Source organism: Osmerus eperlanus, chromosome 9 (assembly GCF_963692335.1).
Source record: "Osmerus eperlanus chromosome 9, fOsmEpe2.1, whole genome shotgun sequence".
Taxonomy (NCBI): Eukaryota; Metazoa; Chordata; class Actinopteri; order Osmeriformes; family Osmeridae; genus Osmerus; species Osmerus eperlanus.
The window spans coordinates 2,471,731-2,499,034 of record NC_085026.1 but is presented as its reverse complement, the minus strand read 5'-3'; the positions used below and the strand labels follow the sequence as shown (position 1 = coordinate 2,499,034).

At 50.2% G+C, this 27,304-nt stretch overlaps 1 protein-coding gene across 1 annotated transcript; it reads left to right on the top strand.

Annotated features, from left to right (window-relative positions):
* The first annotated feature begins 2,501 nt into the window (after nucleotides 1-2,501).
* Nucleotides 2,502-23,133, top strand: crip2 (cysteine-rich protein 2). Its single transcript, XM_062469403.1, has 8 exons — nucleotides 2,502-2,684; nucleotides 14,138-14,232; nucleotides 18,384-18,441; nucleotides 18,550-18,684; nucleotides 19,097-19,165; nucleotides 20,768-20,862; nucleotides 21,173-21,230; nucleotides 21,582-23,133. The coding sequence occupies exons 1-8, from the start codon at nucleotides 2,642-2,644 to the stop codon at nucleotides 21,647-21,649; spliced, it is 621 nt and encodes a 206-aa protein (XP_062325387.1). The 5' UTR covers nucleotides 2,502-2,641; the 3' UTR covers nucleotides 21,650-23,133.
* Nucleotides 23,134-27,304: the final 4,171 nt, after the last annotated feature.

Genomic DNA, 27,304 nt, shown 5'->3' with positions numbered 1-27,304 from the left:
ATGTTGCATGGCCACTATAAAATGTGCAGTGATACACGGGGTGTGTGCCAGTATGGGGATGAGGGGGAAGGGGGAGGGGGGGGCTTGGTAAATTGACTGTATGCCCACTACTTTACGTGATACTGGACCACACCACTGTGTACAGTACTGTTTGTATCTTTGTGTGTAGGGTTAACGGGGGGAGATGGCGGTGGGGGGGGGGGGGGTTTGAGGACTGTGTGGGGGTGTAGTGTGTGTGTGTGCGTACGTGTGGTGGGGGGGAGTACTGTGTGAGGGCGTAGTGTGTGTGTGTGTGTACGTGTGGTGGGGAGGGGAGTACTGTGTGAGGGCGTAGTGTGTGTGTGTAGTAGGGGTGCAGGGTTAGTGTGTGCGGGGGGCATAATGTGTGAGGAGGGGGGTTGTGTCTGTGTGGCGGGAGTTAATGTGTGGGGAGGGTAGTGTGTAAGAGGGGGTAGTGTGGGGGGAGGGGTAGTGTGTGTGTTTGTGTGGGAGGGTAGTGTGTGTGTGAACGGGGTAGTGTGTGTGTGTGTGTGTGGGGGGCGGTAGTCATAGGGGTCAGGAAGGAAGCACAGACATAAACGCTGGAATGCCAGGTGCCTCCGGGGCTGTGGGGCTCAGGCACCTGTCTGCCCTCCGTCCTCCAGGGTTCAGTGCTGCCTGAGGGGCATCTGAGACAGGTGTGAACAGGAACACCCCTCCCTGGTTCACATCCCTGCTCCCCCCCCTGCTCCCCTCTGCACTGCTCTCCTCGCCTCTCCATTCCTCACACTCACCCCTGCTCCCATCTCCTCCCCTCTCTCTTGCTCCCTCTCCCCTGCTTCCCTCCTGGCTCCTCTCCCCTCCTCTCCTCTCTGGAGTGGATGAGCTAGGCCTCACAGAGGAGCAACAGAGTGACACAACTCTGAAGCAGGTCTCAGATGATCTGAAGGATGAAGCCAGTGACCTGGATCTGTCCAGGCCCCAGTCCCCACAGCCCCTAGCCCCCCAGCCCCTCATTCCCCCAGCCCCCCCTGGCCAGACCACGAGCCTCAGGGCCCAGCTCTCCCCAACTCCCCAGCCTGGTGGCAGCCTCCCTCCCATGTCCTCTCCAGCATCACCGCGTCCTTCTGGTCCTTTACAGCACATACACTGTAGTCCTACCACTGCTGTAACTGTCCCTTGTTCTCTGTCTTCCTAGACCTCTTCCACTAAGTAGAGCACGGTCAGGTTCTCGGGACCTGTCACCAGTCACCTCATCTACTGCCTGTCTATCTCTGTCACCCTCTCTTCTCTGTGTTCCTCCATTCTGCTGTGCTTTCCTCTTTCCTCCTCTCCTACCCTCTCCTCCTCTCCTGTTCTCCTCTCCTACCCTCTCCTATCTTCCCCCTTTCCTCTCCTCTCTTCCCCTCCACCCCTCTCCTACCCTCTCCTCACTTCTCTCCTTTCCTCTCCTCCTCTCCCCTCCCCCCCTCTACTCTCCTACCCTCTCCTCCTCTCCCCTACCCTCTCCTTCTCTCCTCTCCCCTACCCTCTCCTTCTCTCCTCCTCTACTCTCCACTGAGCCTGACTCTGCATTGCAGCTGAACACAAACCTGCAACCACAGCAGACTACCAGACGTGAAGGGTGACATAGTCATGCCCTCCAGAACACACACTATCACACGGACACACACGCTAAGACCAATAGACACACACAGGCCAACACACACACAGACCTTGGTGACCTGTGGGTGTCCGAGAGGCCCGACGACTCTCAGCGCACTTGGCTGACGGCTAAATGGAAAGCGTTCTTAAAACGGTGAGCTAAGAGATAAGATGGAGCGCTCACAGGAAGCTAGGCAGCCAAACGGGCTTCAAGGTGCTAATCAGCTGGGAAACTCTCACTGCTCTGGGAAGTAGCTGGAGATTGTGGTCGTTACCAGGCGCAGGACCTGCGCCATGTCAGCGCCGGTCTAGACAGCAGCCATGTGTGAATGGATGACCTAACGCTCACATGGGTTGGAAACAAGTGCTCGCATTTTTGAAGGGAGGCACTGATAAGGTCTATGGCTTATGGGTAAGCGGATATAATGTGTGACAGATCGGTGGCTTGGTTTTTTACAGCATTTAGACATGCTTTGTTGTGTGACACTGGGATATGATTGAATCATATGATAACTAGGCTATTATCAGACCCGAGCAGATCCTGTAATTACCGCATTCAAATGACGACTGATCTCTCCGTCTCCATCTCTGACGATGAGCATGCGTGATTTGTAAAACCTTCCGCCAAGTTTCGACTTTACAGCCTCGCACGGAAACATTCCTTGGCGTTCGGTGTGAAAGGGCGAATTGTATTTCAACCTAACACTGCTTCGTACCTACCGCTGCGGTTGGAAAAAACGAAGACAACGTGGGTGCCGGGTGCCCCAGTAGACATCGCTGCTTGCGACTCTCCCGCCCGGTCTTTGACTGACCGGTAAATCGACCAACGAGAAAGTGAGGCGGGCGTAGAGGGAGGGGCCATTCAAATGATGCGGTGACTGCTGTGAAAGAGATGCTCCCAGCTTCTGTGTGGACTGAACACTTGCGCTTGTGAAAGTAACAGTGCGAACGTGGACTCAATTGCTCTTTCTTCTATTGTAAACAAAGCAGACTGCTTTCATCCATTGCAACGAGCGACATGGCTTCAAAATGTCCGAAGTGCGACAAGACGGTGTATTTTGGTAAGTAGCCCAGTTACCAATTGACTTCTCTCTGTCAGCTAACCTTTAATCGATTGTAGCTAGCTAGCTGTTATCAATATTAAAGACTAACGTTAGACTATAGAGATAGGCGTTAGCTGTCACTACAGAAAACAATTAGGCCTATCGTTTTTTGTCTCAATTTTGTAAATAATTGTAGGCTATCTATCAGTAATGTAAGCAAGGCAAGGTGCCACGTCTTTCTTTTATCAAACGTTTAGTCTGTTGAATTATAATTTTATTCATTCATTGCATCACGGTAGCATGTCTAGACGTCTTGCTTGACCCTCGCAATGTTTGTACGCTAGTACACTGTTGTTCAGGATTGTATGGACCATAGTATCAATCCACGTTCACAGCATTCCAAAGATTAGGGTTACCTATTTGGGAACAAAAGTTGATGGTCACATTCCTTGTATTGTAAATAATTGACTACAGAAAAAACAGACCCGCGATCTCTGGGAAAAGGCTGAATACAAGCTCTACCAATGAGATCAATTCTAACTCCCGATCTATCGCCATAAAGTTATCGTTGAAATATGACAAATTTGATTTGCTGTGCTTGGCACGCACAACTATGCCAGTTGGCTTCGGAGTGTGTTTCCTGCGCTTCTTGCCCAGGGTGTGACAATACCATATGTTCAAAATGACCACTCCTTGGGGAGCTGTGTACTGTTCTGTGGTCAAGCTGTGTCCTAGGACCAGGCTGTTCTCAACCACATGACAGACAAACAAAGATGTACACAACCCCCCACTTCATTTAACTAGCAGTGCACATCAAAGGTAACATTATTATGCTGTCTTGATTTAGGCACAGTCACATGGGATGTGTGTGTGTGTGTGTGTGTGTGTGTGTGTGTTGCTGCCAGCGGATTGAAATAAATACATTTACCCTTCAATGGTTTCATCCTAACTACACCTCACAGCACAGGAAAGCTGTCATGGGTTCAGAAAATCTATTAGACGATGGAAGGGCTTTTGCATAACTCCAGAGGCAGAATGCTCTTTACAGCTGCTGCTCATGCAGCCAACAACTGGGTCCCTCCAGTCACTGAACTGGAATAACGTGCCCGAAATAATAATAATAATAATATGATCTCCTGAAAACAGCCATCATACACGTGTGATTAAACCACTGCTTTAGTGGTCTGTAATCCCAGCAGCACGTCTGTGAATGTGAGTCAATTCTCCTTTCTTATTCCTTTTCTTCTTTTTATGTAACTCACTGGGATCCTGCCTGTGGTTATTTTTACTATGACTGCTGGCTGAGAGAGGTGGGGTGTGTGTGTGTGTGTGTGTGTGTGTGTGTGTGTGTGTGTGTGTGTGTGTGTGTGTGTGTGTGTGTGTGTGTGTGTGTGTGTGTGTGTGTGTGTGTGTGTGTGTGTGTGTGTGTGTGTGTGTGTGTGTGTAGGAGTGTTCCTTGAGGCACTCTTGACTAGTGCAGTGTTCATGGAGGCAGGCTTCTGTGTACAGTGATCTTGCTGTGATGTTACTATGATGTGTGATGTTACTATGATGTGTGATGTTACTATGATGTGTGATGGTCTGGGCATGTTTGACAGAGAAAGACAGGATGGGAGGAGAGAGGAAACTGTAGGCTACTATTGGGGTGTAGGTGAAGACGTTGAGGTAGGAAGATGAGATCTGGGTGAGGTCTGAACCAGGGTGAGGTTGTATGATGAGGTCTGGGTGAGGTAGGAAGATGAGGTCTGGGTGAGGTCTGAACCAGGGTGAGGTTGTATGATGAGGTCTGGGTGAGGTAGGATGATGAGGTCTGGGTGAGGTCTGAACCAGGGTGAGGTAGTATAATGAGGTCTGGGTGAGGTAGGATGATGAGGTCTGGGTGAGGTCTGAACCAGGGTGAGGTTGTATGATGAGGTTGGGTGAGGTAGGATGATGAGGTCTGGGTGAGGTCTGAACCAGGGTGAGGTAGTATAATGAGGTCTGGGTGAGGTAGGATAATGATGTCTGGGTGAGGTAGGATGATGAGGTCTGGGTGAGGTCTGAACCAGGGTGAGGTATTATGATGAGGTCTGAACCAGGGTGAGGTAGGATGATGAGGTCTGGGTGAGGTCTGAACCAGGGTGAGGTAGTATGATGAGGTCTGGGTGAGGTCTGAACCAGGGTGAGGTAGGATGATGAGGTCTGAACTAGGTCCGGGCGATATAATGAATATTAGAGATAATATCACAATAATTTTGACGACAATGTAAAATGTGAAAAAGTCGTGAATATCAAATATTTCAAACTCAAGCATACTTTTAAAATACTTTTTTATATATTTTTGCAGAAATACAATCAATTATTGAGTATACAAACACACACAAGAATGCAAGGGGTACAGCACAGCACAAATCATACCAAAACATTATAAAGAGTACAGACATTAATTGGGGGCAAATGAAAATCATGTTCTTTTATTATTTAAAAGCAAATGCAAACATTTACATTTAGTCATTTAGCAGACGCTCATATCCAGAGCGACTTACAGTAAGTACAGGGACATTCCCCCGAGGCAAGTAGGGTGAAGTGCCTTGCCCAAGGACACAACGTCATTTGGCACAGCCGGTAATTGAACCAGCGACCTTCTGATTACTAGCCCGATTCCCTAACCGCTCAGCCACCTGACTCCCATATCGAGACATATATCGAATATCATAAACATTTTGACAATATCGAGATATATATATATTTTTATATATCGCCCAGCCCTAGTCTCAATGAGGGTGAGGTAGGATGATGAGGTTTGGGTGAGGTCTGAACCAGGGTGAGGTAGGATGACGAGGTCTGAACCAGGGTGAGGTAAGGATGACGAGGTCTGAACCAGAGTGAGGTAGGATGACGAGGTCTGAACCAGGGTGAGGTAAGGATGACGAGGTCTGAACCAGGGTGAGGTAGGATGATGAAGTCTGAACCAGGGTGAGGTAGGATGATGAAGTCTGAACCAGGGTGAGGTAGGATGATAAGGTCTGAACCAGGGTGAGGTAGGTGGACGAGCAGTGTTTCCCCTAGGTTTACATGACTTATGTAAATGACTAATATAATGGTAGGGGAAACACTGACGAGGTCTGAACCAGGGTGAGGTAGGAGGACGAGGTCTGAACCAGGGTGAGGTAGGATGACGAGGTCTGAACCAGGGTGAGGTAGGAGGACGAGGTCTGAACCAGGGTGAGGTAGGAGGACGAGGTCTGAACCAGGGTGAGGGAGATGTGACAAGGTCCGGGTGAGGTCTGACACTCCCGGCCTCTCACCCTCAGGGTGACGTCAGGGTGGCGATATCACAGAGGAATGCAAGACTGCTACTTTAAAAGGAGATTGTGGTTGCTTCCATCATCTAGCCTCTTTTACTCCCTGACTGCCCAGCAGAGGAGGAGAGCATGAGCTCAGGATAATATTGTCATAGGCCTGTCCACAACCTCCATAGGCAATACCTAATATAGTTAGTATGAGAATTTGCCATATAGAGGTTCTACTGTTTTTGCATTTTCTATGATTGTCTCGGGAGCTACAAAAGGCAGCGCCCTGCCTTACTGTACCACCTGGTCTTCCAGCTGGCATGTGCCATCTCTTCTCCTACCTCTTTCTCTCTCTCTCTCTCTCTCTCTCTCTCTCTCTCTCTCTCTCTTCTCTCTCTCTCTCTCTCTCTCTCTCTCTCTCTCTCTCTCTCTCTCTCTCTCTCTCTCTCTCTCTTCTCTCTCTCTCTCTCTCTCTCTCTCTTACACTCTCTTACACTCTCTCCATCTCTCTCCCTCTGTCTCTCTCTTCCTCCCCCTCTCCCTCTCTCCGTAGACACGCTTATAAAACATGTTTTATTAAACTTCTGTGGCTCTTCACTGTCTGGATGGAAACTTCCAGCTTCCAAGCAAATGTCTGATCATTTTCCGCTAGGTCTTTATTTGGAAGCTGATAGCAGATGTTGTCATAGTTGCGACTGAAAGGCATACAGGCACCCCAGCGCTCCCGCACGGCCAGACTCACGCCGCGAACCCTTTCTCTCTCCCCCTTTCACAGAAGGCTATCCGTCCTGTGTGAGAAACCGGTAGCCTATTACAGAATGTCTTCGCTCCTAATCCCCACGGGATTTCTGTGGATGAAAATCCAAATAAACTCCAAATAGAAGCGCAAGTGTAGGCAGAGGAGGAATGTGTGTGATTCCCTGAGGGCGGGCAGGTCAGGGTGACTCGTTCACTTCTCAGATGAACGGGAGGGCACGTCTGTCAGTCTGCAGATGCCTGTGCTACTGGACATTACACCGGGGACTATTGACTGGCATGTGACTGGGCCATGGACCCAGAGGGAAGTGTGTGTTTATGTGTGAGCGACTGGGGGGTGCGTGACTGGGGGTATGTGTGCTTTGTGACTAGCATGTGTGCTTTGTAGCTGTGTGCGTGTGACTTTGTGTGTGTGTGATGGCGTGATTGTGTGCGCGTGCGCGTGTCAGTGCGTATGACTGTGTGATTGCATATGACAGAGTGTGTGCTGTGTGTATGACTGTGTGTGTGATTGCATATGACTGTATATGTGTGTGTTTGCACATAACTGAGTGTGTGTGTATGTCCGATGCGTATGACTTTGTTTGTGTGCTGCTGTTGACTGAATGTGTGTTTGTGTGTGTGCGCGAGTGCACAGCGAAGCTCACTGAATCCAACTGAAGGCAGATCCGTCCTGACCTGGACTAAGACCGGTGATGTCTAGCAGCTTGTTGTGCTGCATGTCAACTAGGTTAGCGAACTAAGATGAAGTCCTATTGGTGGCCTGCCATGGGATCCTCTCTCTTTCCCTTTCACTCTCTTTTTGTCCCTTCTTTTTATCTCCCCCTGTACTTGGTGTGGCCCCAGGCTCTGGATTCCTGTTCTGAATTGAAGTAAGGCGGAGGGGGGAGAGAAGGGAGGGGACGGGACAGCTTTGCCTTCATTCAAACCGAGATACTCTCAAAGCGTCTCACGCATTATAATGGCCAACGACATCTCTATTCAGACAAGGCTGTCTCTGTCCCCGTCCGCTGGCCGAGCAGAATACCTTCCATCCTGCAGCCTCCCCTCAGCCCTCCTCTTACCTCCCCCCTCCCCTCAGCCCTCCTCTTACCTCCCCCCTCCCCTCAGCCCTCCTCTTACCCCCCCCCCCCCTCAGCCCTCCTCTTACCTCCCCCCTCCCCTCAGCCCTCCTCTTACCTCCCCCCCCTCAGCCCTCCTCTTACCTCCCCCCTCCCCTCAGCCCTCCTCTTACGTCCCCCTGCTCCTGCCTCCTCTGGAGCGTTGCGTAACCACGGGTGAAGGTGCTCAACCGGGGCCCTCTTTCCTCCACACCTCCTTTCAGCCTCCAGAATATCCTTTTTCATCCACATTTTATTTATTTGCCAGACGCCTGTAGCCGAAGCGACACACGAATAGTGCTCTCGCTCTGGTGGAGGTGACTCTGGGCCTGCTGGGTTGGTCCCTAAACAGGTTCATTACCTAGCATAGGTCTGTTGTGTAATGGAGTTATTAGGAAAGTATCCATTGAATTCGGCTACTCTGTCTCTTTCTATCGAAATAGATTCAGCCCTTTTGACTGTCCCTCTTCCAGATTGAATCATGCACTGTTCCCGCCCCCAATTCTGCCTGGGAATCCATCCATGACAACAACAAACAAGGTTGAATCTCCTTTGCTAGTGTGTTGGGGTGGGGGGGTAGTAAAAGCACGTTTCACAGCCAGTGTAGCTGAACAGTAGCAACATTGTGAGATGCAGCTGAAAGAACCGGGCAGGGCCAGTATTCAGACCAGCGCTCTGAGTGAGCTTGTGCATTTCAAACAGTAGCCCACATAACAGGATATCTAACAGTATCTTATGTAACATCTAACAGCAGCCTATATAACAGTATATCTAACAGTAGTCTAAATAACAGTAACCTATATAACAGTAACCTATATAACAGTATATCTAACAGTAGTCTAAATAACATAAACCTATATAACAGTATATCTAACAGTAGTCTAAATAACAGAAACCTATAACAGTAAATCTAAAAGTAGCCTACACAGCAGTCGCTAATAGCATCGTGGTTTGGGTGAATACTCAATTCCGATTTGTTGCAGGGTGTCCACTATTTTCAGATAATGGACACTTACTAAGTAGTTCCAGTGAAACTGGCTGTTCACCGTTCTAAATGTATGTGATTTGTTGATGAAAATCTTGATTGATTATCAGTAGCCTACACAACAGTAGCTTGATTGAGACCACTAACGGGCAGCTTGAGAGAGATGCCCGGCCCGATGGACACTGAGAACCCTGTCTAACATTGGCTAACCCAGGCTAACCCAGGCTAACCCAGGCTAACCCTGGCTAACACAGGCTAACCCAGGCTAACCCAGGCTAACACAGGCTAACCCAGGCTAGCCCAGTCTAGCCCAGTCTAACACTGTCTAGCCCAGTCTAACACAGGCTAACCCAGGCTAACACTGTCCAACCCAGTCCAACCCTGTCTAACACTGTCTAACCCAGTTCAACCCTGTCTAAAACAGCCCTGTAGAACTGTCCTTCACATAGTTAGCTGTAGCCCTACACTGACCTGTTTCCAGTGTACAGTAGCATGCATGTAGAGGAACGCCATAGTGGCAGGTCTGCTTGTGGTCGCTAGTCTAGTGCGCCATGTCCTGCCTTGTTAGGGTCGCAACGTGACCTAGTCAGGGGCCATGGTGAGGGGGAGGGAGGCAGGGAGGGGGACTGAGGCTAGCTGCAGAGAGGGTGAGGGGGAGGGAGGGATGGTGAGAGGGAGGGTGAGGGAGGGAGGGATGGTGAGAGGGAGGGTGAGGGAGGGAGGATGTGGGAGGCGACCCAGAGAGAGTTCTCCTGACCAGTGCTGCCAGACAGGATGTGAGTTAACTACAGACCACTGACGTCACCCAGCAGACCTCACGAGGGCGGCCTCTCTAGAGAGGGTGGGGGGGAGGGAACCTCGCCTTGGCTGAGGCGACACGCCACCTCCTCAGCCACGTTTTCTCTTGGGTTGCATCAGCCACACGCAGCAGTAGAGGCAGATGTACACATATCCCAGAGGCAGCAGTAGAGGCAGATATACACACATCCCAGAGGCAGCAGTAGAGGCAGATATACACACATCCCAGAGGCAGCAGTAGAGGCAGATCACACACATCCCAGAGGCAGCAGTAGTAGACAAGCCCAGAGTCCAGAGTCAGACATGCACGCAGCCTTGAGCGCAGCTGCCACATCAGTCCTACTAAACCACCAAGCACTTCAGAGACCAACTGCTTATTATTATGGGATGTTGAGCAGTGTGGCTCGAGCCCTCACTGGTGTCCTTGCTGAATGACTCTGCTGTGTCGCCGGGGTGGGGTGGCATGCCAGAGTGTGGCTTGAGGGCTGAATAGCCATTGTCTCGGGGCAGGTCAAAGGGGAGTCTGACCTTGAGGGTGGTTTGTTGTCCAGCGTAGCAGAAGGCGGAGAGGATACAGCGAGAGGAAGCCCGGGCCGCATGGCCTTCCTTCCTGCTGGGGAGGTGGAGGTGGGAGGGCGGGGACTGGGGGTCTGTGTCTCCGGTCCTTTTGTGTGTGTCCCTCTTTCTTCGTCTCTCAGTGTACCTTTCTTTGTACCTTTTGTGCCGTGCACGTGCAGCCCTAGCCCCGGCCCTAGCCTCTAGGCCCTCTGGAGGCAGGTGCAGGACAGCTAACATGCGCGCAATGCAAATGCTAGGCGGGCTGGCTGGCCACCTAGACTCGGGTGGAGTAGAGCTGGGAAAGAAAGGGAGGGTTGGACGGGGGAAGAGGAGGGGGGGAAGAGAGGGGGGATAGAGTGGAGAAAATAGGGGATGGAGGGGGGAAGAGAGGGGGTGGGGAGGAGGGGCGGATGGAGGGGGATTGGACAGGTGGAAGAAGGCAGGAGAGGATAGGGGGATAGGGGAGAATGGACAGGAATAAGGAAGGAGGAGAGGAGGTGGAGGGGTTTGGACAGGGTAGGTGGAGGGGGAGGGGGAGGGGGTTTCCAGTAGGAGGGAGCAGAACAGATGGGTCCACAGTGTGGTGGCCTTCAGCACAAATGAGCCCAACCAGGCATTACATGGAAATATTTACCCGAGTGTCTAACATCATGGCCTGATATGCACTAGGCTATATTTGGACAATTAAGAACGTTACCACATTTGAACGTTTTTTAGCCGTCTTAATGTGTCACTCAAATACACGCCCTACTGCTCCGTGTGTGTGTGTGTGTGTGTGTGTGTGTGTGTGTGTGTGTGTGTGTGTGTGTGTGTGTGTGTGTGTGTGTGTGTGGGGAAAGAATGTAGATGGAGATTGATGGGTGGATAAGCGTAACACTGGAGTCATTTATGCTGATTAAAGAGCGATGGATGATGTTGCTCATCACATTTAATGGCATAATGTGCCCTCCTCTCTCTCTCAATCTCTTTCTCGATCTCTCCCATCATCGAGTCCCTTATTGCTTGATTGATTGATTGATAGTCTTTCTTCAGCCATTTCACCACACACACACACACACTGTAATCATGTTATTGAGTGATAAGAGCACAGCACCCCCTCCCCCGGTCAGAAGTAAGACCCTGGAGGACATTCCTGCCGCACTGCATGATGGGAATTCAGCCGTGCAAATGTTTTCCAGGACGGCGTGCTTATTTATCTACCAAGCTGAAGATCATCTACTTCTCTTCATCCCTCTCTCCATCCCTTCATCTCTATCTCAATCCATCCCTCCCTCCCTCCTCACCTGCCCCCCTGGCCCCAGATGTCTGCTAGCCTGGCAGGGTTGAGCTATGCCGTCTCGTTAGTGTTTTCTAATTAAGGAGGTGTAATTATGCCTGTGGGGAGAGAGCCCATTAGAGGCCCTCTTCCCCGAACGCCCCTGCTTAAACCACTCGCTCCTTATTATCCTTCCCTAATTACACACACTGGATTGCTGCACAGCCAACCCATAAACCGGTCTCTCTCCAGTCCTCACACACACCAGACCTCCGCTCTCTCATACTGGTCTCTATCCAGTCCATCCTCCCAGTTCTAATACGAACACACAGAAGGGACTCCCACTACCCAGAAAGCATATGTCTGACTGGGAGGATCAGGTTCCAGAACCATCCTCCAGCTGATGTTTTTAGAGAGATGTCTTGTTGTGATCCAGCTCCAGTATCGGGACTCCTCACAGAGAAGGAGCGCTGAGCTTCCCTCCTCTCTGTTCCAGCTTCTCCTATTGGCCCTGGCGTGTTTAGAGCCCTCCCTCCTCTCTGTTCAAGCTTCTCCTATTGGCCTTGGCATGTTTACAGAGGGCCGTATTTCATCTTCAGCGGATACGTTTTCCTACTTATTGCTGATTCTATTAGTTGGCGTATGACTCCAATATTCAGTGGTAGAGGAGACAGGACAGGAAACTGGGCTGGGAGAGCTCTCTCTCTCTGTCTCTCTCTCTGTCTCTCTCTCTGTCTCTCTCTCTCTCTCTGTCTCTCTCTCTGTCTCTCTCTCTGTCTCTCTCTCTCTCTCTCTCCCTTTCTCCCTCCCTCCCCAGATGGACCATGACAGGGCAGGAATGACAGTGCTGTGGCCCTATTGTCAGGTGTTCATCTCTGTTTTCCTCAGAGTAGGAAAGACTTTGGGCCTACGTACTGGTGACCGGGTCAGGGTATCACCAGAGGTCAGAGTTCCTCCTCCGCTAGTTTGGAAGTCTGGCTTGGTAAAACTGCTGGGGTCAACCATGACCATTAGGTGAGCGTGAAACCACAGCGCAGCATGGGTTCTGGAGGGTTCTGGAGAGTTGCGTTAGAGAGTGCAGCGTAGTGAATCTAGCCAGGTCTGTGTTGACAGGACCGGTCTGAGCCAGATGCTGGAGGGCTTAGCTCAGGAGCTCCACAGCTAAGCAGCTTAATGCAGGTATCATATGTCTGGTGCTTTCTGGGCCCTGTCTCAATGAGGGTCCTCTTAACCATCAGCAGCAGCAGATCCCCCACAACCGATAACACGCTGCCTCATGAGTAATGACACACAGGTCACCCTGCCAATGAAGGACGGACCTGGAGGTTTGTTTGGGCCTGGCTATGGTGCCACAGGAAAGTAGGCCTGGGAGTGTAGTGAAGTGTCTGTTGGTGGAGTTGTCCCTATCTCTGGCCTCTCTGACAGCAGACATGTTGTGTGTGTGTGTGGGTATACTCTGCAAAGAGGTCCTCGTTCCTTTTTGTTTTAGTGTAATTGACAGTGAAACAGCCAGGCTGATTGGAGATAAAGCCAGCCCTGTGGGCTGTTCCGGGGGGGGGGGGGGGATGCAGGGCTGTAAAACAATCCTACTCTCCAGGCAGGAAAGGTTAACGTTAATATGGAGAAAGCGGAAGAAGAAAGGAGGGGGGGGATGAAGAGAGCATGGAGGGAGTGAGAGAGATGAGGGAGGGGGAGAGACAGATGACGGTGTGGGAGGGAGGGAGGGACATGAGGGTGTGGGAGGGAGGGAGGGATGGATGGACGGACGGGAGGGGGAGAGGGAGGGAGGGAGGGATGGATGGACGGACGGGAGGGGGAGAGGGAGGGAGGGAGGGAGGGAGGGGGAGAGAGAGATGAGGGTGTGGGAGGGAGGGAGGGAGGGAGGGAGGGGGAGAGGGAGATGAGGGTGTGGGAGGGAGGGAGGGGGAGAGACAGATGACGGTGTGGGAGGGAGGGAGGGAGGGAGGGAGGGGGAGAGACAGATGACGGTGTGGGAGGGAGGGAGGGGGAGAGAGATGAGGGAGGGAGGGAGGGAGGGAGGGGGAGAGAGAAAGACGGAGGGAGGGAGGGAGGGAGAGGGAGTGTAAAGGGACCCTGGCGTCCGGCTGACTGTGTCCTGGCGACCGTGATAAGAGAAGGTGTTTCCTCCAAGGGCTTGGCTGCCCCTGCCCCTCTACCCTGCACCATTGTTAACACTGTCGTGTGTTATGATGTATAAATGGAAGAGTATAATTAGGACCCCTCCGACCAGGTCTGGAAGACAGCTGGAGGGAGGGAGGGAGGGAGGGAGGGAGGGAGGGAGGGAGGGAGGGAGGGAGGGAGGGAGGGAGGGAGGGAGGGAGGGAGGGGGATGTACAGAGCGATGTGGATTGGCTGTGGAGACTCTGCTGTCCAGCTGGACTTATGTCTGTCTATCCCACTGGGACCAGCACAACATCCTGGTGTGTGTGTAATGTGTGTGTGAAAGTTCCTACTACAGCCTTTCAAACAGGATTTAGTCTGGCACACAGATAAATCGTCATACTGTCATTTATCAAGCTATGAATATCCCCTTTCCCCACAGTTATCCTCTGAGAGAGAAAGCTTCTTTCTAAGAGGATACAAAGACCAGAAAGCCCTAATGGATTTGAAAAAAAGAGAGAATTTGGCCCCGTTAAAGGTAGTCCCAAGTCTTCCATGAATGCTGCACTGTAATGAAATCTATTCACTAATCATCTTTTTGCCCCCCCCCATCCTGCCTCGTGTAGCTGAGAAGGTGTCATCGCTGGGGAAGGACTGGCACAAGTTCTGTCTGAAGTGTGAACGCTGCAACAAGACTCTGAACGCAGGGGGGCATGCTGAGGTACGCCACACACACACTGTACACGCACTGTACACACACACACACACACTCAAATGTGGACTCCAGCACATGCAACAAACCGTATGTAGGGTAGATGATCAGTGAGTATTGGAATGGGGAAAGGGGATTATTGCAGTGGTCGAAGTATTGATCATGTAACATTCCACTCATTCAGATGGGCTCATCAGCTCTCTCCTCTCTCTCTAATCCCATCACACTGACTACTGATGACTGGCCCACAGCACACCCACTATGTGCTAGCGTTCTGTGCTCAGGGTCTATGCTGGCATTCCCCTTTCTGGGAGCTGTGCTTAAATTGTGTGCTAGCGTTGTGCGCTAGCGTTTTGCGCTAGCAATGTGCGCTGGCATTGTGTGCTAGCAATGTGTGCTAGCAATGTGCGCTGGCATTGTGTGCTAGCAATGTGTGCTAGCAATGTGTGCTAGCATTGTGTGCTAGCATTGTGTGCTAGCAATGTGTGCTGGCATTGTGTGCTAGCAATGTGTGCTAGCAATGTGTGCTAGCAATGTGTGCTAGCAATGTGTGCTAGCATTGTGTGCTAGCATTGTGTGCTAGCGTTCCCCTTGCTGGGGGCGATCTGCAGACAGAGCCATTACTGGGATGAGGCCGGCTCATCTCCCCCCAGGCTCGGGGCTTATGTTATTGCCTGCCTGACCTCTACTAACGTCCACCTCGACTCTCTGTGACAGTGTGTGTGTGTCTCCATAGCAAGGAGAGTGTGTGCGTTCCGCCCATAGAGATACAGGACCTGCTTCCTGTCTCTACAGAGTGCTGGACACTGAAGCAATTTCCCAGCAAGCCCCAGAGGATGCCGCTCGGTCTTTTAATCCCAACATATGATTACATGTGCATGTTCTCTCGGCCTCTCTGTCGCTCTCTGTCGCTCTCTGTCGCTCTCTGTCGCTCTCTGTCGCTCTCTGTCGCTCTCTGTCGCTCTCTGTCTCTCTCTGTCGCTCTCTGTCGCTCTCTGTCTCTCTCTGTCTCTCTCTGTCTCTCTCTGTCGCTCTCTGTCGCTCTCTGTCTCTCTCTGTCTCTGTCCACTCCATGGATAGCACCCAAATACCGCCCTCCGCTGTGTGTTGCCATGACAAGAGCCTGACTGCACTCGGAAAAAGTCTGTTCCCTATCGTCATGGAAACGGACAAGGGGCTATGAGCTGGGGTTGGAGGGGGGGGAGGGGAGTGTGTGAGGGGGGGATTAAGGAATGCTTTGGCATTGCTGGATGGAGGGTTGGATAAAGAGAGCGGACGACGATATCTAATCCTAGACCCAGTATGCAGAGGTCAGAGAGCCAGCAGCCCCATAGCTGGCCTCCCGAAGGAGGCCGGCGAGGGAGGGGGTGAAGCCCAGCGCGACCTCTCGTCCGTGGGCCGAGAGAGGACCGCAGCTCCCTGGGGGGGTTCTGGCTCATGGTCGTAGGTGGGGACTTTTCTCTTAACAGTAAGATGGTGGCTGTGCCCCCCAAGGCTTCAAGGGGCGGGGTGGATGGATAAATGATTAAATAGATGATAGGTCAGATGCTCTGATTGGTGGATGAAAGGACAGATGGGTGGATGTGTGAGTGAATGAAAGGATGCATGGTTGAGTGGATGGATTGATGGATGAGCAGATGGATGGATTTTTGAATGTATGGATTCTGGATAGTTTGTTGGATCAGATGTTAGTTTATTTCCTCCAGGAACACAATGACACTTATTGAGAGACTTTCTGCACTTGTTGGTTAGTTGTAACTGCTTTAACTGCTTGTACTGTCTGTGAATTATATTACTGTTTATTGCTTTCCTCCAAGTACACTCTGGTACCACTGGTGGTACTCGTGCCCTCTTCTAGTGGTACGCGGAGGAATCTCTGAAATATTTAAATACCTTAACCATGATATCATTGAAATGTGATTAAAAATACGTTTTGCCTTCCCTATAATATTTTAGGGCATTTTATTTCGTTGTGTATAATCATTGACCTATGCACTTTTTGTAAAGCTCTCTCTTGTGAGTCGCTTTGGATAAAAGCGCTAAATGAACACATGTAAACGTAATAGTTGAATAGATTGATTGATGTGTGAGTGTATGGATGGATGGATGGATGGGCGTGGATGGATGGACGTGTGTGGGTGTGTGGATGGATAGATGAATAAGACGGATGGATGTGTGGGTGTATTGTAAAATCAAGATGTGCAAAGGGTGCTGCCAAGAAGCTTCCTGGTGGGACCAGGAAGTGGAGGACGGGACCAGGAAGTGAGTGGGTGGGGCTGGGATGGATAAGCCATCTGTATGGTCTGGATGGTGCTGCAGTAAAACAGAAGCGCAGATTGTAGATCATTGTTGTTCAAGGACTGGGCCAGGCCAGGCCAGGCCAGAGCAGACTTGGGGTGTGAATGCATCGTTGTCCTGAGAGAACCATTAGTGCTTAGTCAGCGACGTTCGCTATGCCACCGAAGGACGTGTGTGTTTCTGTGTGACGCCAGCGCTCTTTCTCACAGTCAATACACCAGAACAGAGCGGCGCTCGCTGCCCCAGTGCATTCTGGGAGAAGAAACTTGTGCGGCTCTGAGTCCGGAGATGCCACGTGTGGTGAGGTGCATTGTGGGGTAGTGTGTTTCCCTGGCATCCGTGGTGTGGGCGTGGTTCCCATGGCGCCGGTGCCACCCTTATCCTCTTCATCCTCGTCTGGACTCGCAGGCAAACACCCACACAGGCACACACACACACATGAACTCAGTCACTCACACACCCTCAGCCCCCTCTCTGTCACACACACGCCCTCTTTCGAGTGCCCCTCGCTTTTCAACTTTGTTCAAATCCCGAGGCCCGGTTTCCCCAGACATGGATCAAGCCTAGTCCTAGACTAAAACCTTTTCAATGGAGATCTTCATTCCGTGTTTCTGGACCAGACTTTAATCCATGTCTGGGGAACTGGGCTCAGAGTGGTTAAAATCATCCCTACGAAACGGGACAACCCTTCAAGACTCCGATACATCAGTAGCCCATTGATGCTGAACCTGAGCTCTATTTCAGGTGTCATATGCCATCAAAGGGAGGAGATGCGACATGGAATGATGTCCTGCACTTCTCAGCCTTAAAGCGATGTTAGAACGAGCTGTTTGAGACGTCAGCATACTAGCGATGTGTAATAGCCTTTTGCTGTTCCTTTTGCTACTACTGGTGGCGGAGCTGGTTGCTCGTTATAAAGAAAAACGCCTGGAATACATTGAAATGGCATTCAACTAAGACAATGGTTATCATATTTTTGTAAATCTTTATTCATTAAGAAAAGACTTAATCATTGCCGATGATTTCCAAGGTAGGGGCAATGGGTGTGTTGGGATTGAGCCCAACTGTATACAGACACTTCAACACAGACACCCTCACTCTCCAAATACGTTTTCCCACTGTTGGTGTTTGATGGATCAACAGTCAGTCTCCTGGATACTGTTGATGTCATTATCTGGTGGAGGAAGTGACACGCACAGCACTGTGAAATGGAAAGTGGAACGCCAGCCAGATTCCTTTTTTCACACACTATCTCACATTCTCTCCCCCCCCCCATAGATACACACGCATGCACACGCATGCACACAGACAGACACGCACACACACTCAATATTGAATTCTAACTTATTTAAAAGATGTTTGTATATTATTGTATGATCACATTATGAATTATGGCAGTCCCTTGAAGATTAAGACGGATATTGCCAAGCTGCGGTTGTCAGTTCCAGTCTCATGTCATTTATTAACTGTCCTTCTCCTCCTCCTCCTCTCTCCTCTCCTCCTCCCCTCCTCTCTCCTCTCCTCCTCCCCTCCTCTCTCCTCACCTCCTCTCCTTTCTCTCGTCTCTCTTCATCTCTCCTTTTTCGGCCTATCCCTCCTCTCAGTCAAAGTTGTCACATGCACCGAATAGCATTTTGTCATCAGGACAGTGACATTATTTTGACACTGGCAAGCAACATCTGCGCAGTGGCATCCAAAAACCAAAAAACTACTGTACATAAAAAAATACTCACAGCATCAGAAAATATACAAAGATGGAGTAGAAGCAAAATATCACAAGGAAAGATGCAAAAAAACATACAACAATGAAATGAAAAACTAGCAGCAGCTTCCCAGTTTAACGTGTCTTCTCTGTCCTCCAGCACGATGGAAGGCCCTACTGCCACAAGCCCTGCTATGCTGCCCTCTTTGGGCCAAAAGGTGCGACGCAGATCCCTGCCGACCCCACAAACGCATGCTTTATTTCAAAGCGGTAGTGTCGAGTGAGACTAAACGTTTCTGGGGTCCCTGCCTTGTGGCGTCCCGCAGGTGTGAACATCGGCGGGGCGGGCTCCTACGTTTACGAGGCTCCGGTCAACAGCCCGCCTGCCCCCACCGCCGTAGACTCCGCCCCCGACCCGGAGAAGAAGGTGACTGCTGCGCCCACCAGGGCGCTGGTGAAAGGTAAAGGCTTTTTCGCGTGCGCTACTCTGCGATCGTCTAGTACGGTCTGGTGCGTAGTCGGTGTGAACCCAAGATCACCCCTGCGGACTACAGTGCCTTTTGTGCGTGTGCGTGCGCACAAGATAGATGAGAGTATTGACTGGCGAGGGGAAAAACAGCTGAAGGGGAAATTGCGGTGAACTTCCTTCCTACTGGAAGTGCTGAGTGTTACTGGGGGGGCAGGTGCCAGGTTGTGGGCGGGGCGGGGGGGCGTTTTGCGCTGAGTCAGGGCTAGAGGACCTGCTGGGGGGGGGGGGTGTATCAACAGGAGCAGGCCACAGGGCTGCTTTCCTTTGCAGTCCTATGTTTAGATCGAGTCCGTTTGTGTCGTCACATTTTATACAGTGTATCATCTCTCCTCTCTCTCTCTCAGCTGCCAGCATCACCACCTTCTCTGGAGAGGCCAACCTGTGTCCTCGGTGCAACAAGAAGGTCTACTTTGGTGAGGGACTTTCTCCCTGCTCCACCGGCTTTATCTGCTCTACCTGCTTTATCTGCTCTACCTGCTTTATCTGCTCCACCGGCTTTATCTGCTCCACCTGCTTTATCTGCTCTACCTGCTTTATCTGCTCCACCGGCTTTATCTGCTCTACCTGCTTTATCTGCTCTACCTGCTTTATCTGCTCCACCGGCTTTATCTGCTCTACCTGCTTTATCTGCTCTACCTGCTTTATCTGCTCTACCTGATTTATCTGCTCTACCTGCTTTATCTGTTCTACCGGCTTTATCTGCTCCACCTGCTTTATCTGCTCCACCGGCTTTATCTGCTCTACCTGCTTTATCTGCTCTACCTGCTTTATCTGCTCCACCGGCTTTATCTGCTCTACCTGCTTTATCTGCTCTACCTGCTTTATCTGCTCTACCTGATTTATCTGCTCTACCTGCTTTATCTGTTCTACCGGCTTTATCTGCTCCACCTGCTTTATCTGCTCCACCGGCTTTATCTGCTCTACCTGCTTTATCTGCTCTACCTGCTTTATCTGCTCCACCGGCTTTATCTGCTCTACCTGCTTTATCTGCTCTACCTGCTTTATCTGCTCTACCTGATTTATCTGCTCTACCTGCTTTATCTGTTCTACCGGCTTTATCTGCTCCACCTGCTTTATCTGCTCCACCGGCTTTATCTGCTCTACCTGCTTTATCTGCTCTACCTGCTTTATCTGCTCCACCGGCTTTATCTGCTCTACCTGCTTTATCTGCTCTACCTGCTTTATCTGCTCTACCTGATTTATCTGCTCTACCTGCTTTATCTGTTCTACCTGCTTTATCTGCTCTACCTGCTTTATCTGCTCTACCTGCTTTATCTGTTCTACCTGCTTTATCTGCTCTACCTGCTTTATCTGCTCTACCTGCTTTATCTGCTCTACCTGCTTTATCTGTTCTACCTGCTTTATCTGCTCTACCTGCTTTATCTGCTCTACCTGCTTTATCTGCTCTACCTGCTTTATCTGTTCTACCTGCTTTATCTGTTCTACCTGCTTTATCTGCTCTACCTGCTTTATCTGCTCTACCTGCTTTATCTGCTCTACCTGCTTTATCTGCTCTACCTGCTTTATCTGCTCTACCTGCTTTATCTGCTCTACCTGCTTTATCTGCTCTACCTGCTTTACCTGCTTTATCTGCTCTACCTGCTTTATCTGCTCTACCTGCTTTATCTGTTCTACCTGCTTTATCTGCTCTACCTGCTTTATCTGTTCTACCTGCTTTATCTGTTCTACCTGCTTTATTTGTTCTACTTTCTTTATCTGCTCTACCTGCTTTATCTGTTCTACCTGCCCTCGTGGTGGAAACCTGGGAAGTGGTTTGTTTGCTTACCATACGTTTGTGTGTGTGTATCACAGCTGAGAAGGTGACATCGCTGTTCTACCTGCTTTATCTGCTCTACCTGCTTTATCTGTTCTACCTGCTTTATCTGTTCTACCTGCTTTATTTGTTCTACTTTCTTTATCTGCTCTACCTGCTTTATCTGTTCTACCTGCCCTCGTGGTGGAAACCTGGGAAGTGGTTTGTTTGCTTACCATACGTTTGTGTGTGTGTATCACAGCTGAGAAGGTGACATCGCTGGGGAAGGACTGGCATCGTCCCTGCCTGCGCTGTGAGAGATGCAGCAAGACCCTGACTGCTGGGAGCCATGCAGAGGTGAGGGAGGGAGGGAGGGAGGGAGGGAGGGAGGGAGGGAGGGAGGGAGGGAGGGAGGGAGGGAGGGGAAGAAAGCGATGGAGGTAGGAGAAAGAAAAATAAGGGGATGAAGGGAGGGGAAGTAGGTAGGTAGAAATGGAGAAAGGAATGGAGGGAGAGAGTAATATGGATGAAAGAGTGCAGAAGACTAAAACAAAGGGAGGGTTCATGGTCGGGTTAGGTAGTGAACGTAGACAGAGGTTCTGTTAAATGTGTTCAGATACATCTGTACCACGAAGCGCTCTGCGTTGTGTTTCCCCCCCCCCCGCAGCATGACGGTCAACCTTACTGCCACAAGCCGTGCTACGCTGTCCTGTTTGGGCCCAAAGGTTGGTACGCCTCCCGTCTCTAATGTGTTCTCCAAATAAACACTAGGTGGTGCTATCGTGCCATGCAGGCTCCTGCTGTTTGAATAGAACTGCGTTGGGCACAGTTACACTGAGCATGACGCATGGCTGTACTTGATCACAGTTGGCGCCCTGAGCCACGCATGGCTGTCCTTGTGCACAGGAAGTGTTACATAATGTGCGTGATTGGCACACAGTCTTCCCATGTCATGTGTGTTCATTGACAAACTGTTTCTCTGTTGCACCACACGAGGCCCAGCCCAGAAGCATTCTTTTGCAAGTTGCAATATCCGAAACGTGGTGTGCGTGTGTGTGCGTGTGCGTGTTTTCCAGGGGTGAACACAGGCGGAGTAGGAAGCTACATCTACGAGAAGGAGCCTGGTGCAGTCACTGAGCCCTGAGGAGCCTGAGCCTCGAGACGCACCATCACCACCTTCCACAGTATTAGATTATTATATATTATTATGTTTATTATTAGATATGTTTTTCTACCCCTCACCCACAGCCCCCCCCCACCCCCCCCCCCCCCCCTCAGCCTCCACCCCAGACCCCACAACCCCAGCGGCTAGCCTCTAGCCCCCAGAACCCCAGCCTCTAGGCCCTCGCCTTCCAGCACCTGTCCTCTCTGCTGGTCTCCCCAGCCCCAGTTTGCCCTCCGACCCCAAAACCAGGATCAACAGGGAGGACATTACTGGGCACTAATCACATACGCAGTGGCAGGGTATGAATAGTCTCCACTACTGCATAGTATTGTATATATACAGTACAAATGAGTACTAATATAGTAGTTGGTCGTGTTCCTGAGGTCTGATTGTCCTCCTGGATCACCTGCATGTACTGTTAGAGGCAGAGCTGGCCCAGGACTTTTATGTCAGTGCTGTGCCCCCCCCCCGCAGCCCCCCCACCCCGCAAACACTGTTACCCCCCCAACACTGAAGAGTCCTCCTTTATGGCATCGTAACGGCTTATGTCATGTTTACACATTAAATCTCACTTGTAGTGAACTGCAATCAAACCGACTTATTTTATTTTCAATATATTTCACGTTGAGAAGCCCTTTTGCTACGGTTCGATCTGAGGGACTGGGGGTGAGGGGGTGGGAGAGGTGGGAGACGTGCTCTGGGGGTGAGGGGGTGGAGCACTGACAGGAACATGCTGACAGGTTGAGGAGTCTGGCCTCTGAGACACATGCTGCAGGTGCTGTTCAGGAGCAGCTACATAACCAGGAGGGCGTTTAGGACCCACATGTATCATTTGGCTGCCCGTCAACATTCCTGATCAAAAATGACAATGGGGAAGAAAGAAAAATCTGGGGTAAAGTAAAAAAAAAAAAACGTCTGGTTATTATTTAAAGAGGATTATTTCAAGACATGGGTCTCCTGTTACAGGATGACAAGCAATGTTCTGGACCTTGAAAACTGTTATATTTGGATTTTAATTGATTTTCTTTGTTCATTTTGTCTAAAGACAAGATTTATTTATTGGTTTGTTAAGACAATACCTGGAGCATTTCATGAGGCACTGTACTGTGGGAGAAATGAAGGAATAAAAGATGAACAAATCTCCACAGTAACACGTATTATTGGAGCAAGTATTACCCTGTTGATCTTTATTTTCCCCTATGACGTTGAGTTATATGAACCATTACCTTTTGCCTGTAGAAGGTAGCTTATAGAACCATAGATCAGAACCTATGCTGACAAATCATTCTAGAAGGAAGAATGTGCTTTAGTATTCTATGACTGTTACTGTCGTCGTGGTTATTATGAACTATTCTGTATAGTGGAACCTTGTTTCAGGACTCACTGTTTGTAGGAAAAACAAGGCTGTACTCAAGTCCTGCTGCTTTGAATTTGTAATCCCTAATAAAACTTTCTATACTGTTGACCAGCTTCTTGTCATGACTTCCTGCTTGAGTTTAGTCATGAACCCATGGGTGGCTCTCAGTTAACCTAAACGACAATGACAAAGGACATGGGATGTTTAGTTGGACCAGATCATGATGTTACTAGATGTTGTTAAAATGGGTAATCAGGATCTCAAAGGTTTCTACAACAACACATGATCGCAGACCTTGACTGCAATTATTAATGATCTAATCTGCTTGTAGTTCATATCAGCACCCAACATGACTTATGCAAATTATCTCCACCACACCCTACCACCCTGTAAAACCTATAAATAATTTAACAATTTCCCTCTGAAGGATCAATAAAGTATATCTAATCTAATCTATGCGTACTTTGTAAATATAAACCGTATATATATTGTATATCCATCTTCCTGTCTCTCTACCTACCTACCTCTCTCTCCTTAGTATCATTTGTATCCATGTAAGATGAGTAGCTCCAGCTACCATGTTAACCTTCACCCTACCCAACCCTGCAGTCTGCAGCCCTCCAGCCCTGCCCACCTGTCCCCCGCCGCAGTCTGCAGCCCTCCAGCCCTGCCCACCTGTCCCCCGCCGCAGTCTGCAGCCCTCCAGCCCTGCCCACCTGTCCCCCGCCGCAGTCTGCAGCCCTCCAGCCCTGCCCACCTGTCCCCCGCCGCAGTCTGCAGCCCTCCAGCCCTGCCCACCTGTCCCCCACCGCAGTCTGCAGCCCTCCAGCCCTGCCCACCTGTCCCACGCCTCAACATGCAGCCTGTCAACATAACACCTATCCCCTCCAGTAGCTGTGTGAGTGTGTGTGTGTGTGTGTGTGTGGGAGGTACAGCAGGACAGCAGCCTTCACCGCTCCTGCCATCACAGTGGAAGGCCGTCTCCCTCTCTCCATCCCTCTTCCTGCCTCTGTGGAAACAGGAGTTAGAAAAAGCAATATTATCATTGCTTAGGGCATTTGTAATTATATGTGTGTTTCACCTGCTCAGGGAGATGAATTACCATGCATACCATGTATAGATCAAGTTCTTAACTGACTTAGTTACCTGGCCTCGACTGAGAGGTTTGGAGTTAAAGTGAAGTTAACTGTCATAGAAGAGGGATTTAGTTTCAGCTTACTTTTACAGTTGATTAATGACCCTGTTTAAAAGGTGATTTTCATTTGTGTGATTTGTAGGCATGAGGTTGACATTAATGTGTTTATGGTGACAGGGTTCACACATGCACACGCACACAGTAAGAGTGATTGACAGTTCAAGGAATGCTTTCCGCCTACTGGAGAGTTTCAGCCTGACATCACTTAGGAAAAACGTGCTGGATTTTCATTTCTCGAACAAGGAACAAGAACTGCTGCATTGCTAACCTCCGACACACACACTCAAACACTTCCATACGCACACAAACACACCAATAGACTTTCAGACAGATTGTGAAGTTGTGGTCTGTTCTGGTACAGTATATAAGCCTATAGCAACAGTACTGTTGGCCAAAGTACATAAACATATTTGGTGGGTTCCCAAAACTGTGGAAACAGGACAATTGAATCGCTGTGACCTGACTGGACCACACAGTTCTGTTCCCTCCCATGGAAACAATGTGGTAGCCTGGATACCAAACAGAAGTCCATTCAGCTAACAAGCTATGCAGCCTCACTGGGCTGCCAACAGACAACTCTTATTGTTTTAAATCAGCCTCCTTCAATTACGACAGATAGCCCTCTTGGCCACAGACCTACACACACACTCACACTGGGCCAAGAGTTTTTGAATGAAACAGTGCCATTTCAGTTTAAGGCAGATTAAGCATAGGGGTTCCGTTGGGATTCTACTCCAGAACTATCTGTGTTCCAGAAGAGCTGTGGAATGTGTGACCTCACAAAGGCCCAACCTCAACCCCCTCTCAAATTCGAACCGCCTCTAAGGAAGAAAATCCACCCATGCTTTCCAAGGACTCTCCGTTCACCAGAATAAAGAGGTAAAAAGTTTAGAAACAACCGTACTCTTCTGAGCCACAGCTTCTTCATGGCAGAGAAAATATATTTTGCCTTACATCATAAAATAATATTTCCTCCGTCTACAATAAATCCTCAAATAGAACAGTCTGTTGGGGACATAAAAGACCAAGAGATCCGATTTATCTACCAGCTGTCCTGAGCTTTCAGTACACCAGCCAACAGTCTCACTGGATGGGAAAAAGAGTATGGGTCTCTATAGCATGTGACCAGGTCCACTCTCCGGGGACCCCAACTCCACCCACGGGCCCACCCCCTCTACCCCACAATCCATCGTCCCTACTTGAAACCAGAACTCAAAAACAACAGAATTCATACAGTACTTTAGTTTTTATCCATTATAGTTAATTCATCTGTTTTATAATTGTCTCCTTTTCTCAGGTCTTGAGAAATTCGTCAATCTAACAGCCAGCCAGTCGGTCAGTTAGTCAGTCAGCCAACCAGTTATCAAGCAAGCTAGCCAGTCAGCCAGTCCGCCATGGCAACAGAGAGGAGACCTTGCCGGAGCCATCCGGGAGCGTATCCGTAGCGACAGCTGAGCCTCCCCAGCCTGCCACATCTCAGATCAGATCCGCTCCAGATTAAACCCCCAGTTGGTCTACCGGCTGCCAGCGTCACACGGATTATCCCAGCCACTTCCAGGGTCAGAGGTCACTAATGAGGCGCCTGCTGGTGATTGGATAACTGCTTCCTGGAGTGCTCCGTCCAGGCTGATTAGTAGGACTGTGTGCGACTGGAGCATTGTCCCACTGTCCCACTGGTCATCATGATTAGTGTCTTTGGCGTTGTTGTCAATTGCATGAGTGTCATTCTTTATCCTTATTGCCACCATCTCACCATCTCAATCCCACATCAGAGGGGTAACCTCTCTCTCTCTCTCTCTCTCTCTCTCTCTCTCTCTCTCTCTCTCTCTCTCTCTCTCTCTCTCTCTCTCTCTCTCTCTCTCTCTCTCTCTCTCTCTCTCTCTCTCTCTCTCTCTCCAGCCATCCTCCTCTCCATCTGTCTCTCTGTTCCTGCATCCATCTCTCCTCCTGCCTCCCTCCACTCCTCTCTCTCTCCACCCCTCCCTCCATCCCTCACTCCTTACATCTCCTTACATATTCCCTTGACGTCTCCTTCTCTAACGCTCTGCAGATGTGTGGACGTGAACCACAGATGCTCTTCAGCTGCAAACATTGCTTTCCTATTTATTTGTCTTATTTGTCTCCTCTCTGTCTGCATGAGAGGGCCTGATCAATTTGCTGACGGAGCAGATGTGGGAGTTGGATCCTAGGCCAGCCCCTCCCTCCCTCTCCCCCTCCCTCTTCCTCTCCCCCTCCCTTCCTCCCTCGCTCCACCGCCTCTCCCTTCCTCTCTCTCTCCCTCCTCCTTCCCTCCCCCCTCCATATTCTGTCCTCCCTCTCCCACAGGTTCAGCTCAGTGTGGGTCAGATGATCAGGCATTTACAACAAATGAAAGAGGCTGATGTAATGATGAAAAAGGTTGTGAAATTGACCCCAGAACCTCCTTGCTGCCCTGAGGGGCCCTGGCCACCCTGGCACCACCTCACAACCCCCCCCCCACACACACACACACACACACACACACACACACACACACACACACACACACCCTCCAGGGTAGCACATAATCATTCGGCACAGGTGGGCTGGCAGGCACACTAAGGTTTCAGATAGATGAGAGTAGCAGAGAGACAGGAGACCATGGCACCCTGCCACTGTCCAGGCTGAGAGCCAAGACCTTCAAGCCCATACCATGTGTATCCCTCTTTCCCTCCCTCTATCTCCCTCCCTCCCTCTCTCCCGCTCTTTCTCCCTCCTCCTCTGCCACTCTCTCGCTCCTTCCCTCTCATTCCCTCCTCCCTCTATTTATCTCCCTCCCTTTCTCTCTCCCTCACTCCCTCTCCTTCCCTCTATCCCCCTCTTCTTCCCTCCTGTCCCTCCCTGCCTCTACTTCTCTCTTTCCCTTCCTTTCTCTCTCTCTCCCTCTTCTTCTTCACGTCCCCTCCCCGCGGTCTCTCAGGGAGCTGTCTCCCTCATCCCAGGACACGCAGGATTTCACTGAAGGAGTCATGGGCGGCAGTCTCTAAGAGAGACCAGCTGTTTTATTGTATTGCATTGTCTCACACCTATAGCGTGTCAGGCCTGTGCTGATGAGACGTGACAG